The 15570-nt window shown below is 41.1% G+C and overlaps 1 protein-coding gene across 2 annotated transcripts in view; it reads right to left on the bottom strand.

The window, feature by feature from the left end:
- Positions 1–15570, bottom strand: part of pxdn (peroxidasin) — a 245960-nt gene that overhangs the window by 89163 nt on the left and 141227 nt on the right. Inside the window, exon 4 of one of the 2 annotated variants that reach the window (XM_043678736.2) lies at positions 10921–10992. The exons of the other annotated variant lie outside the window; for it this stretch is intronic. Within the exon in view, the coding sequence (XP_043534671.2) occupies positions 10921–10992 (72 nt within the window). The remainder of the gene's footprint in view (positions 1–10920; positions 10993–15570) is intronic. 2 annotated transcript variants of the gene reach the window in all.

Genomic DNA, 15570 nt, shown 5'->3' with positions numbered 1-15570 from the left:
TTAAGTCCCTTTTAAACCTTTCCTCTCTTATTTTAAGCTTATGCTCTCTCTAGTTTTGGACTCCCCTACCCTGGAGAAAAGAGGAGAAATGGCTTTACACCAAATTGGCTCCTGTTTCTGAATGCCCACACATGTTCATGTGAAGTTAATCACCTCATTTCTAGGTGTTATCAGCCTACTCTTGGTCTCACTGCCCTGACCACCACAATATCCTCAGTATTAGCAATGGCATCCTCAGAATTTCCAACAGACTATTGCTCTTCCTCATCCAAGGAGACAAGTAACTGCTCCAGCTAACTTACCCTTGCTGAGCTAGATTGTGCACTGCATACAATTACCATCCTGGAGATCCAGTCTGATGTATACTGGAGTGCCCCTCCTGCGTGCCCCTCCTGAGTGGTCCCAGCAATAGAAACACAACTGAAGAAGACCAATTGTGTATTTGATGGTGAACCTAGCAGAGGCATTAGAGTGCTGTTTGCATCAGTTGTGAGTTTCTCACTAGGGCCATTAGCCATGTCTTCTCGGGATACCCCTGGTCACCTGTGATGTGGGAAATTGAACATTAGTGGAACATGGGAGCTGTGCAAAATGTAGATGTTGCAGAATCCCTGGATTATGGGTTCCTCTGGTCACAGACCAGCTTGACATTGAAGGAATGAAATCCCTTCTAGAATCTGACAGGATGGTGTCAGGGAGAACTGAGTGCTACATGTGTGCAGTCAAAGGCCTTATGGAACCAAAGGGAATCTTGCAATCACCACAAATCCCACAGGGTCAGGCACCTTGAGTCTCTGGGTCCATGATGAACTGGACAAAAACATATTGCTCTCCTGTGAAGCATGTTAGTGTATTTATGAGTGCACTGGCAGGCTGCCAATTTGGAGATGCCACACATTCCTAGTTGAGCTTTGGCGGGCACCAGTGGATACAATGTACAATGTATATACAGTTGCGATTTTTATGCCACAGGCACAGTGCCATCTCCCAAATTTTCCTGCACAAAGGTGGCAGATGCCAGTGACAGCTTCTCTAGTTAAACATCATTCACCACATACACAGTTGTTCACTCATCTGCAGGAAGGAGGAATGTTTTCTGTAAATCCTTTCTTGGTGCACTTCTAGACTGTGCTGAAGACCCTTGTCCCCCACTCCATGAGTCTCTTCCCTCTGATTCTATTGGAATTGTCATTCTTCCTTCTCCTCTTCCTCCTTATTTACTTCTAGCTTTGTGATGCTTCCATAGCTCCTGGGTTAAAGCAGGCATGGGAATACTGGTCTGAGAGGAAATCATATTTTCCATTTGAGTTCTTCACATAGTTGATCTACCCTGTTGGCTCTCATCAAGCTGCTCATGTGTTATGCATAATCCTGCCTTACAGGCACCTCGACAGGCTGAATCTTACAAATGCTGCCATTCAATGAGACCGCGGCTGATTTGATAATACTCAACATCAATTTCCCCACAACCCTCAATTCCTTTACTGCTTAACAACCTATCTCAGCCTTGAATATACTTAACGACCCAGCCTCAACAGCCCTCTGTGGTCAAAGAAAAATCCACAGATTCACAATCCTCAGAGAGAAGAAGTTCTTCCTCGACTCCATCATAAATGTACAACCCCTTATTCAGAGATTAGGACCCCTGGTTTTGTCAGTTGCTTCACAATCTCATCTCTGAGATCCTCAACCGTCTTTACCTCAACCACCTTTAGAGGAATGAGTTCCAGTCATTGATGAATATGGTGAAAACCTGAGACCCCTACTACAGATCAATGGACAGCACTACTTGGCACTTCCCACCAGAAAATGTGCCCTCTTACCACCAAGTCATTTTTTTATCCACATTATTTACTTCAAATTACTGGATAATTCAGATAGTTCTTAGCGCAAGAAGTGACTTTTAATTATCAACAGACTATCCATATCTGGACGAAAGTGAGGACTGCAGATGCTGGAGATCAGAGTCAAGATTAGAGTGGTCCCGGAAAAGCACAGCAGGTCAGGCAGCATCGAGGAGCAGGAAAATCGGTCAGGCAGCATCCGTTAAGCAGGAAAATCCTGCTCCTCGGATGCTGTCTGACCTGCTGTGCTTTTCCAGCACCACTCTAATCTTGACGCTGCATCCAAATCTGGCCTGTACTTCAAAGACATGATCTCTGCAAAAACAAAGCAAAAAACCCAATGATATAAGTTCCAATTCTACTATACTACTTTCAAAACACGCACAATGCATACCATTCACCTAAACTCTTATTAGTATAGCTGTAATCAGTCATAATTCACTGTTTTAACATGGCTATTCACTTCCAATAAGCCATAATTTACTACTGAACAAAACTAAATAACTAAAGTTAACGTAACCTTGCTAAATCCTAGTCCAAAGAATATCACACAGATCACTTATAGCATACAGTTTCATCTTACACTAAAAGCTGTGACATATCAAATTCCCAGACTTCCAGTCTTTCTCAAGACAGACAGAAGTCATCATCTGTTTTAATTGGATGCTCTGGAAAATAAAAATCTTGTTCAGCACAAAACAAGTGTGGACGCGATCAGATGAGTAAAACTGCTGTGCACAATAAATTGAAAACCATATTTATTAGTTCGGGTACTTAGACAAGCTCCTTAAATACATGATCCATTTACAAGCAACTGACCTCATCTCATCGCCTACAGGACACAATTTTGCTTTACACTAAAAGCTGAGATATATTCTGATGTTAAGTGTTCAGAACAGACATGACTCACTGACATGAAATGTCAGAGTTCATGTTACAGCATTCTGTGGTGTTATCATTGAACAGACTCACAAACAATGTTCCAATTTTCAATAAGGATAATTTTCCTCCTCAGCCCCTGAAGTTGCACCACAGCCCGAAGATGATTTCCTCATCAATCTAATTCTGCACCTTTCTCACATCTTCCCTTGCAGAAACATGACCTGCTGGCTTAGCAAGGCCCTCTTTGAAGTCCGATGTCCAATCGATGCATAATTCTGCTGCTCTCTCTCCAAATTAGAACATTATTGTAAACGAACCAGTGCTTTTCTAGGTTAAGATATTCAAACATGTGATTTTACAATTCTCATACAAATCAATGGTTAAATTAACATCAGAGTTCAGAAGTGAAACTGCAGAATGATCAATGGTAAGTCATCACCATTCTTAATTTCTACTGAAGAAACAAAGTTGTGTCTGCGTGGGTTTCCTCCGGGTGCTCCGGTTTCCTCCCACAGTCCAAAAATGTGCAGGTTAGGTGAATTGGCCACGCTAAATTGCCCATAGTGTTAGGTGAAGGGGTAAATGTAGGGGAATGGGTCTGGGTGTGTTGCTCTTCGGAGGGTCGGTGTGGACTTGTTGGGCCGAAGGGCCTGTTTCCACACTGTAAGTAATCTAATCTAATCTAATCTTGTACTGATCGAAATTTTTGTGTTTTTTATTCCTCTTTTTATTCCTCTTCTAGATCAAACAATTCATTCTTTCGAGTTTCACTAACTATACATCTCAAAGGCAACCAAGTAGAACTGCAACTATTTCTTATTATCACACATACATCATATTTCAAAAGATAAAGGAGAAAAATGAGATACATTTGACATGAAATTTGTCAAACATACTGGAGGATTACATATCAATCATATCAAGGACAGTGCACATATCATGCAGATTTCATTAACCTCAGTCAATCATGTCAATTTCTGGGCTTACTGCGTAAAACTGCAACTTCTTCATCTGCCAGGAAACACTAAGTTTTGCGCACTCCCAAACAAAAAATGACTATTTACATCACTGTTTGTACCTTGTCACCCAAACTTCACAGATTGCTAAAAATAGTCATAAAAATGAACAACTCTTTTGGCTATTTGACCTTCATCGTGTTGGCTGCAGGCACTGGAAAATCAAATATCTTTAACATTCAGACATCCAGTAACAATCCAACATTTCAAGGTCCTGTACCCATGACTCCTCATTCTACATGATCCACAAAATACTGTCCACTGGAATGGAATCTACAATTTTCAAACAGGCCAGAGTGAAATTCTAAATTTAGCCATAAGATGGAATAAATTAAGGACAGCATAGTGCTGTGATTCAGTGATCAAAAGAATTTCAATCACTCATTTAAAAAAAAAATACTGGATTTTTATGGCCAATAGATGATTTTTGTTAGATCCACTTGGACTAGGCCGAAACTCAGCTGCAAGTGATGAAAACATTTTAGAAAAACATCACAAATGCAAATTAGAATCCTGAATACAACATTTCAGTGATGTGATGGCCCATTTCTATTGCAATCCACACTTTTTACTTTTCCTCACATTCACTCCATCTCAGTTACCCAAACAGGTTAGCTATTGTGGTGCCGTTCTTCTCTGATACTGTTGTGTTACAATAACTGGATGATACTGGAGAAAGTCAACCTGGAAATCCAGCCTTAATGAATGCTTTGATATGGGAGCTGCCTGAACTGCCGACAGGGATTATTCTCTCAGTCAGTCAGAAATTCGAAGAGAGCGGTTGGAAGCATGCATGGTTCAACTTCTTAAAAGTGGCCCCACAGTAATAAGGAATGAGGAGGATGCATTCAGTCAACAATATCAGGCATTCAATTTACTGCAACCAGCCCATGCAGGTTCTGTGGCAGTAGGAACCAGAGGATCAGACAGAAGTGGGCGAGGTAAGAATCACAAGGGCAGAAATGGATGACAGAACTAAACCGCTGGTGAGAATGGAATGAACACACATCAGTGCAACGGGATTTTATTCAGTAAGACTGTCCACAATTCTGCTGTGTGCTCCTGAAATGGCATTTCACCTCACTTCTGGGATTAAGTGAAGGGCGAGTGTGGGCCATCAGATCCTTGATAATAGTGAAATGGGTAAGTGTAAGGGAAGCTTTTCTAACTCTGTTTTCCATTGCACAAGGCAAGTAGTTTGCTAAGTCACTGCCTGGCTGTGATAGGGAGGGGACACAGAGCAGAGAGGCTGGAACCAATGCAAAAGTCTGATGGGTACAGTAGAAGTCAAATCCGGCACACCGCCAAAGACATTGTTTGTCGGTTTACCATCAGTAAAGAGTAATCTTACAGCACCCTGATATGGAACAAGATTAATTAGTTCTGAAAAAGGGTTACTGGATGGCGGTGACTCAGTGGCTAGCACTGCTATTCCACAACGCTGGGACTCGGGTTCAATTCCAACCTCAGGTGACTGCCTCTGTGAAGTTTGCACATTCTCCCTGTGTCGGCAAGGATTTCCTCTGATTGCCCTGGTTTCCTCCCGACCAAAGACTTGCAGGTTCAGTGTATTGGCCATGCTAAATTGTCCATTGTGTTCAGGAATGTGTGGGTGAGGTGCATTAGTCCAGGGAAATGTAGGGGAATGGGAATGGGCGAGTTACTTTTCGGAAGGTCGGTGTGGACTTGTTGGGCCAAATGGCCTGTTTCCACACTGTAGGGTTTCTATGCCCCGAAACATTAACTGTGCTTTGTCTCCATAGATGCTGCCAGACCTGCTAAGTTTCTCCAGCAATTTCTGTTTATGCTCAAGATTAATGTTGGTCTTTCTACAACAGTACACCTCCGTCTTCTCCATTTTTAATGGTGACATCATGTTAGGTATATGGCTGGAGCAACACTCAAGAGTTGCCTGCAGTTACCAGTGGCGCCATTATCAAGAGAGCAGGAAATGGCCCAGCTTCACCAAGTGGACCATTTGATTGTGGTCAGCCAGCTCTTGCCAGTCTGATTGTAAATCCCGTTCTGGGTCTGCAAAAAGCATCTGACCCTGTCTTTCAAACTATTCTATTGGATTCCTGGACTAAATTCATTGCCAAAAATTACTTAGCCCTGGCCTAAACGAATTAGAATATACGTGGGTGCTAACTAATTTTTTTCTGAGTGAATGAGTAAGATTAAGCCTCACCACCATCACCTCTCCCCACAACATGCAAATAAACCCCCAAATATGATACAACTTTGTTGATTTAAGAGCTGATGCAGTTTGCAGTAATCCAACAACTTGTACTACAAAGGCAGCCGTTGTGTAAATAAACATTTCTTCTTGACCTCTCCGCCTCCACCCTACTCCGACCTATCACCCTCACCTTGACCTCTTTCCACCTATCACATTTCCAACTCCCCTCCTCCAAGTCCCTCCTCCCTACCTTTTATCTTCTCCTGCTGAACACTCTCTGCTCATTCCTGAAGAAGGGCCTGTGCCCGAAACGTCGAATCTCCTGTTCCCTGGATGCTGCCTGACCTGCTGTGCTGTTCCAGCAATAAAGTTTCAACCTAAATAAACATTTTACCACTTTAGCAAAATGTGATGTGGATTGAAAACAAAGGCGTAGGTGTCCAGATTGCCAGATAAAGTACTGATACTTGCTTATGTAAAAAAAATACCCAAACCAAGCTCAACAAATATACACAGTACAATGTTAGCAGAGATCTAACAGATGACAATCTCCTTCATGTCAAAAGTAGTGGCAAAGTGAAAACTAGTCAGCATCAAATTGACCACACAGACCATCACAATTGAACCGATTTCGAAGAGAGTGAGTACCACAAAACAACAGGTCAGCAAAAAAACTCAGTGCCGGAAATTTAAAATGCAGCAAACATATCAGAAATCAAAATGTAATAGGGAGGGTGGCTGTATGATTGCGTATTTTGGAAGGAAGTCCAGTTTTATTAATTTGTCAGTTTAATTTCCTCTGACTTTTGGAATTAGGTTCCAATTAGCCAACTTCAATCAGCCGTCTTCATTGTCGTCCCTTTTCTGATAGCTGTTTTTCAATTATACATTGTGTTTGAGCCAGCAGCTCTTTCAGGTTTGTAATTCAGGTGTTCCCACCACACATCCCCCCACAACCCCATCCTCCCCTGCCCCCCAACCCCCACCTCCCCGTATCTGCAGGTGATACGTTCCAGGACCTACTGCTGATACCCAAACCTGCGGATAGTAACGAACCCTATCATTTAAATGGGAAACTTACCTCCCTGGCAGCTCCCAGGAATTATTTCTGGATTGTTCCATGTAATATCTTTGGGCCCCGGTAAACCGCAGATAACTGAAACCATGGAAACTGAATCTGCAGATACAGGGGGGATCTACTGTATATATTTAACTATAAGACAGCCCCAATCTTATCACTCAAAACTATAGATCCTTAGACTGAACCATAGGTTTTCACTTGGCAGTAGATTTTGAGGAGGTAAACAATCTTCTTGATGGAACAGAGAAACTAAGACCCTTTTTACCAAAGAGAAAAAGGAAAAACAATAGTTCTGAACTATCTGCATGGTGATGATACCATCAGTTATGGTAAATAAACAGCCACTACCACAGTATCCTCTCTGCTTGCTGCAATCACCACACAATCTGACTGCTGCTAAAACAGTTTTACAATTTTATGGCCAACACACTTTTAACACAAGGAATTCTGACACTTATTTTGACTAACATTGCATGTGCAGACCTTTTATGAAATGCAATCTGCTACATTGTTGCAGTTTTACAGGCATTATTTGATTGATTTTTGACCTGGAATGCTATAATATCATTTGTGTGGACAAGATCCTCAAAACAATCTACTCTGGATGATCAGATTTGGTTTATTCCAACTTGGCCGCCATGCCTATGATATTTGCACATATAAAACATAACTAACAGTCTCAAGGACTTCTCTTGTGTACATATCAATACATGTTTAAAAAAAATTGTTGTCTCGAAACACACAGGCCAAATATTTTGCAGTCACATGAGCAAGAAGTGATCAGTTTTAACCTGATTTATTTTGGTTGGGAGGGGAAGTTACCACCCTCCCGGAAGACTACTTGCAACCTTTGATAAGAATCTGTTAAGCAATCCACAAGTTACTTTCCTTCTGGCTGTTCTTTGGCTACAACACATGAAACTATCAAAACAAAAACCACTGTCTAAAATCTCAAAGCCACCATACTGCAGCTATCAAGATGCAAATTCTGGCAAATATTTTTTATCATTTAAGACATTTCAAAAGTATCACTGGTCATATAAGCCATAATGGTGGATTTCAATGGAGTAATCCAGTGATTCGGTTTCCCCATGGGCTTGGCTCCAAGTGTAAAAGCACTGAAACTGGGACACCCTGGGTTAAGAGGTCTCTCAGTCTGCAGGGAACTGGAGCAGAACTTTTAGATTTGCTGACAACATTAAATCAAGCACAGCAAGGACCATGCAGGAGTCTTCGGCGGGAAATCAATAAGCCAACTGCACAGACAGTCTAGCAGCGATTGTTATTGTAATTTTGACAGTATTAAGCAATAAGGAAGGTGAATAAGGAAAGGCATGAGATACTCGACAGAAAGATACTGAAAGGACAAGGGTAGTAGCTGCCTCAAATATGTAGCTTCCTGAAAATGCAAACACAAGAAAATAAAAGCATAATATAATGAAAACATTATCTTTATTACAAGATGGAGCACAGTAGCATGGAAATTGGGGTGGGGGAGATGCACATTTCTTTCCTGAATATTACCTTTTGTTCAGAGGTTCAGATCCCCTTCCTTTAAGGAGGTCTCAGGGTGGACATGACTCAGTTTCCCCCACCACATCCCAGTGAGATCAGAGACACAGAAATACCCAATAAGTCCCCTTAATGGAGACCAGGTTTGCCATTCTAGACAGGACCTATTGAAAATCCCAATTATCCTGATTCCACTCCAATTTTCAGCAGTTACAATCAGAATATGCCGCAAGACCCAGATTGACAAACTGGTGTTATACTTATCTTTAACAAGGTGTTAACGCAGCTGACATTCTGCGTAACGTGCTGGATGGTGTACAGTGTGCCAATAACAACATCGATATGATTACATAAGCTCCAGATCATATGTGCCCAGCAACACCCACTTGATGTTCATACTTCAGACTTGCGGTCACAGTCTTTCCCTGCCAGAAAGCATCCAGGCAAGCCAGCCAAGCAAGAGTAAATATCCCACTGCAGGCCCATGTAAAACCTGTGTGCTTGTGACCGGAAAATAGGGATAACTATTTACATCTGCTGCCAGTGGGGAACTTGCATCCAGCGAGCAGAGGCAAAAAGCTTTCAGATGCATCTCCACACCAGCTGGGACATGATTATAATGTCATGCTGTCACCCAAATCAGGTTGCGTGAAGCAGTATCTTTTTGAAATACATATAGCACCAATTTCAGCAAATAGTCACTATTAATCAACAACTGTTCTCATACAGATTGCAGCTAGAGCAGAAGCGGAGGAATAAAACCGTTCAGTCGAGATGCAATGTACTTTTCCAGTCATCAATCCAAAGACAGAGCACACAAAGCAGGGTCACGACCCCGAGCCAGGTCACAAGCTGACTTTTTGGGCTTACGAGGGAGCAATGGCTGCTATGGATATCCAACCAAGTTATAACTGCCTTACAGCTATCTTCCGATAGTAACTGTTCTCACGGTCGGTCTGCGGCAATTTTCAAGCCTCAAAATGGAGTTTCAGAGGACAAAATGTTTTGGAAGAATTGTTCAATGGAGAAGGGCAGTACGCAAAAACTGATGTGGTTGGCTTCAGATCAAAGGTCATCACAGCAGTGATTCAGCTTCCTTTCATTAAAATAAAGTATTAAAATAACACACCTTTATTTATTATTCATGTCTTCATAAATGCTGGACAGTTGAAAAGAAAGTTGGCACTTTTCTATTGTGGATTAGTTGAAAATTACATTGGATTTACCTGACACATGGTCATGTTAAAATTAGCAACTTATTTTTCTGTTATGATACTGTCTCAGAGATAAGTAACACCAGTTTAATCAACATACATCAAAAATAAGTGTTTTTGTATAGCTCCAATACTGATACCTTTTTTCTCTCTGTAAAGTTCAAAGTAGAAATTTAAATTTTTGAGTGCATAAATATGCATATTCTTATTTAGTGAAAGTACTTGTTTATGTGAGGGGTGGCACTAGATAGTTTGAATATATGTATGCAGGTTTCCTCAGTCAAGGGAAAGTTTAATTACAAATAAAAAGTAACCAAACTGCTTAATTGGAACTCTGCATATATTAGGGAGTGGTTTGTAAGTTGAATTCAGCATCAAAATGTAGCAATTTTATGCAAATTTGCAAACAAAAGACTGTGATTCAACTATTTGAAGTGATTTTAAATTAGCAAACAGAAATGTTAATTAAAATCAACCTGTTTCTAATAAAACACATTAACATCAAGATTTTACAGAAGTTACAGGAAAGAGGATCCAAAATAATGGGATAATGTGTTAGTTACTTAACAAATTTAACATATTAGTTCAGTTAGTGTTAAATTTTGCTGAATGTAAAGATTGTCAGTGGCAAAAAAATTTAACTTCATAAATGCAGACCCTTATAGTAAAGGATTGCAAGTGGAGTCTGTGAATAATAATATAAGTATTAAAGAATTTATATGCAAAAAAATACAAGTTAGTTGACATGCTGACAAAACTTTTAGTGTGCTGGCTTTCTAGAAATGGATTTATATTCCAATGGGCTCTCCAATAATTTTAGATAAAATACCTAGATACAGAGTCAACTAATGATCTCAAGTTTCTGATGGGGTGTTCAATATATGAAGAATACAAGGTGCTCTTAACTCATTAACAAACATTGATCAAAATAAATCGATTACACATGGGCAGTGCTACTGATCATACTCATTAAAAGTACTAGATGCACAACCCTTACAAACCACAGCCCCAAAACTATCTTTCCAATTTTCAGTTACATTGTGAAAATGGGCCATGCAAAACATGCAGGTGCTGAGAATACAACTGGCTGAAGAAACTTTACTGGTAGATTGATTAAAAAAATCCAAGCATAAGATACTACAGAGATAAGACAATAAAATGGCAATGGAACACGAATAGCAAAGGCACTTACAGTTGTTCTAGAGAGACAAGTCCCTTAAATGCTTGCCTGTCAAGTGATTGGATTTCATTCTTGTACAAATAGCTGAAACAAGAAATAATCATTGGTATTAGTGACCTGGCCACCTACAGCACTCAAAAGGCATTCTGGCCATCCAAGCAGATGTTGTCTGTTGGTGGGTATGCAAAAGATAATATTTTTAATCGCCACTTAAACAGGTGCTGAAACTTATACAGAAACACTAACCTTTAAAAGGAACTTCAACCCAACTTAGACAGTGGCCTTCCAATCTGGTATTAATGGACCACTAAAATCAAAAGGAAAAACTGCAAAAGCTGGAAATCTTAAAATAAATACATAAAATCCAGGTAATACACATCGGCCAGTCATCATCTCCGATTAGAAACATAAAAACCGTGAGCAGGGGGATGGCCATGTTGACCATCAAACCTGCTCTGTCGTTCAAGAAGATCATGGCTGACCTTAGATGTCAATCTAACTTTCTTGTCTTGATATTCTTGGCGTCCCAACAACGATCAATCTCAGCCTTAAAATTCCTTATTGAGAGAGCAGCCACATCTCTCTGGGGCCTTGAGGTCTGAGTCCCACCACACAGTAAAGAAACTGCTCTGCAGTTCAGTTCGAAATGACAAGCCCTTTATCCTGAGATTCATAACACCAGTTCTAAGCTCTCCAGCATCTCTCTTGTCAAGTCCTCTCAAAACTTGATGCATTTAAATGAGATTGCAAGTCACTCTTAAACTCTATTCTTCCCCACGTCCCAGAAAGCAGTCTAATGCTTTTTTTTGTTGTACCACTTCTAAAGCAAGTATCCTTCTTCAGGTAAGGTACACATTATTCCAGCTCTGGTCCCAGCAAAGCCATGCACAATTACAATGACACCTACTTTCTCTTTGCAAGAAATACCAATTTTCCTCCCTAACAGCTTCTTGTAACTGCAATCTAACTTGGATTTTTAGACAGTAACACCCAAATCCCTCTGAATACCAACATTTTCCATTTTACACCAGTTAAAATATTCTGGTACACACCATTCAGTGGGTTTTTCCATGATTTTATGTTTTACTTTCAGATGAATGGACTGACACACTTTTTGTTTAAAACAAACTCTGTTTCAACACAAGTTGATAGCATCACTATCCTGAATCTTGGATCAAGTGAGGGCAATCTGCCGATGAGGTTTATAGCATACATATTTAACATAAAAGGAATGTTCAAAGTGAACTGCACTGAAAAAATTAATATAACCGATACTACCATCTTTCCTGTAGTTCTCAAACAACAGCAAAGCAGAAGAGAGAGAAGAAAAATTCTGCACCAGTACGTCTTATCATGCAATACTCTACATCATACTGACAGGAAAGCCATACAATAGCAGAAATGGGGAAAAAAATATTTTTTGTGTAGAATGTCAAATTGAAGGAAGGTTGAGGAACAACAACAGATAACGGCAATAAAGTAAAACACAATGAAGAAAAGGCCAATGATGTGGGGACACCAGTATTGTAATGGGATGGACAAAGTTAGAAGTCAGACAACACCAGGTATCGTCCAACAGGTTTATTTAAAATCAGAAACATACGAAGCATTGCTCCTATGTCAGGTGAAATGGAGGGAGGCACAGAATATATAGGCAAAGAGATAATGGCAATATAATTCCAGGTAATAAGAGTATGAACAGAGTGATGACAGGCTGAAAAACATGTCTTTGCCGGTCAATTAAGGCCGATTAGGTTATTTCAAAACTCATTCATACCTTAACAATGAAGGAAATGAGTCAATTTATTTTTTAAAAATCTGATAATTTGATTACCTTCCTAATAAATGGTTATTTGGAATGTGAATGAGATGTCATCAGCATAAAAACAGCATGAAAAAGTCTAACATACTTGGAACAAGAAGAAACTGCCACAGTAGTCAGACTTCCAGATTCCTTTCTTCCTGCACCTTTTACAACCCAAGCATTGTTGGTCTCAGTCCCGGCTACTCGAGCTGAATTGTTATCCTTCAGCTCTACTCTCCCAAATCCCTCAACAGTGATACAATACTTTCAATCTCCTCTTAGCCAAATCTTCTCTCTCTTTCCTTCCTGACCTTGCTCCATCCCCACCGCTACATCTTTCCTTATTCACTCTGACTTTCTCTCTCTCTCTCTCCATTTCTAACTCCCCGCACCTCTTGTTGGCATTTTGCTCCTTTTAAATCTTAATTTCTGTTCCTTTCCTTAAAGAGATATTATAACTCAGCCAGCAAGGTAAGTCAGAAGCATGAGTACATCGGAAAAGGTCTGGCTATCCACTCTATCTATGCCTCTCAACACCTTGTCCACCTCTATCAAGTCACCTCTCATCCTTCTTTGGTCCAATGAGAAAAGCCCTAGCTCAACCTTTCTTCAGAAGAAGCAGGCAGTACTAACAACACTTTTGATTACCATTGACCAAGTCATTTCATGAAATTATGCCAGGGTTAGCACTTTTCATTGAGTTGTGGACCCACACTTGCACTGTGAGATAATCAGAGTCAGATAGGACAAAAATCTTTCGCCCCAATCCTCACAAATGTAGAGCCGCTAGGCTGGGTGACATCGAGAAGACGACTGCACTGGGAGGCATCACAAAGTGTGAGGATAGCCATGCTAATATCAACCGAGTATATCCATTGACTGGTTGAACTGGTAGAGGATGCAGGGAAAGTTGGACCAGACTTGAGGTGTGTACGTTGAGTCATAACTCAGTGCGCAACACAAGGTTAATAATAAGCAAAGAAGGATGATTGTCAGAACAGGGGACAGGAATGATAGGTGTACCCCAAACAATAGCTTCAGATATCCCAGACCAAATCAAGAGAAAATAATCAAGTAGACACAGGACTGATTTTTCCAAATTTTTCAGCAATGGCTTTTTGGGGAGATTCAGAGTCTGCTATGGTCCATTTCGACTTTTCTCAAGCAATCTTCTGCTTTTCAGCTCGTTAAGTAAGCAACTGGCCTTTCCAGCACTAGGATCATGGAATCGTGTGGCAAGAACAGTAAAAACGTTCAGCATAACCGAGATATACAATCATTTTTAAACACCAGCTGCAGAGCATTTCTCAATCTGCAAGCTAGGAGCTGCTCTCCATTCTGTGAATCTGCACAGTAATCCTGCAAAAAATTCCCCAGAAATGTAAGTTATCTCCACAGTTCACCCCGTATGAACCTGGAATTGCTGGTGTGATGGAAAAGAGACCGCTGCTTTCTCTTGCTAACTGACAAAGGAGCCCATGCCTTCGACTCCGCACATAGGAAAAAGGTTGTGGTTGTTGGAAGTCAGTCATCTCAGCTCCACGACATCGCTGCAGGAGTTCCTCAGGGTAGTCTGCTTGGCCCGACCATCTTCAGCTACTTCATCAATAACCTTCCTCCAATAAAGTCATAAGTGGGGACCTTTGCCAATGATTGCAGAGTGTTCAGCATCAATTGCAACTTCACATATTGAAGCAGTCCATATTCGAATACAACATGATCTGGACACTATCCAGGCTTGGGCTGACAAGTGACAAGCAAACTTGGGAGCACACAAATGCTAGACAATGACCATTTCCAATAACAGGTCATCTAACCATCGCCATAGAGTCATAGAGATGTACAGCATGGAAACAGACCCTTCAGTCCAGCCTGTCCATGCCGACCAGATATCCCAACCCAATCTAGTCCCACCTGCCTGCACCCGGCCCATATCCCTCCAAACCCTCCCTATTTATATACCCATCCAAATGCCTCTTAAATGCTGCAATTGTACCAGCCTCCACCACATCCTCTGGCAGCTCATTCCATACACGTACCACCCTCTGCTTGAAAAAGTTGCCCCTTAGGTCTCTTTTACATCTTTCCCCTCTCACCCTAAACCAGTTCCCATTCAATGGTGTAGGCATCAATGAATACCCCACCATCAACATGCTGTGGGTTACTTTCACAAGAAACTCAACTGGACTTGCCACAGTCATCATACGATGAGGTCAGAGGTTAGGAATCCTGCAGCAGGCAACTCACCTCCTGGCTGCCAAAGCCTGTCACCATCAAGGCACAAGTTCAGACTGATAAGATACACCCCACTTGCTAAGATGGGTACAGCTCCAACAACATTCAAGAAGCCTGATACCATCTAGAATAAAGCAGCCCGCTTGATTGACATCATATCTACAAGCATCCACTCCCTCCATCATCAATGCTCAGATGCAGCAGTACATACTATCTACAAAATGCACTGTCAATATTCACCAGTGTGTGTCTGTGTGTGTGTGTGTGTGTCTCTCTCTACAAGATGCACTGTAAACATTCACCAAAGACTCTTAGGCAGCACCTTCCAAGCCCATGACCACTCCATTTATAAGATCAAGAGCAGCAGATACACAAGAACAACTCTATTACCTGCAAGTTCCCCTCCATCCACTCACCACCCGACTTGGAAATATACTGCCGCTCGTTCACTGTCACTGGGTCAAAATCCTGGAATTGCCTCTCTAAGGACATAAAGGCATGTGGACCGTTTCAAGAAGGCAGCTCACTACCATCTACTCTCGGGCAACAAATGGTCAATAAATGCTGACCTGCCAGTGATACCAGTATCCCACAAGTGAATATGTAAAAGCAGGTCATGCTTG

Source organism: Chiloscyllium plagiosum, unplaced genomic scaffold (assembly GCF_037043375.1).
Source record: "Chiloscyllium plagiosum isolate Xiang-an unplaced genomic scaffold, Cpla_swu_hap1 HiC_scaffold_3, whole genome shotgun sequence".
Lineage (NCBI taxonomy): Eukaryota > Metazoa > Chordata > Chondrichthyes > Orectolobiformes > Hemiscylliidae > Chiloscyllium > Chiloscyllium plagiosum.
This window is presented reverse-complemented; position numbering and strand designations above follow the sequence as displayed.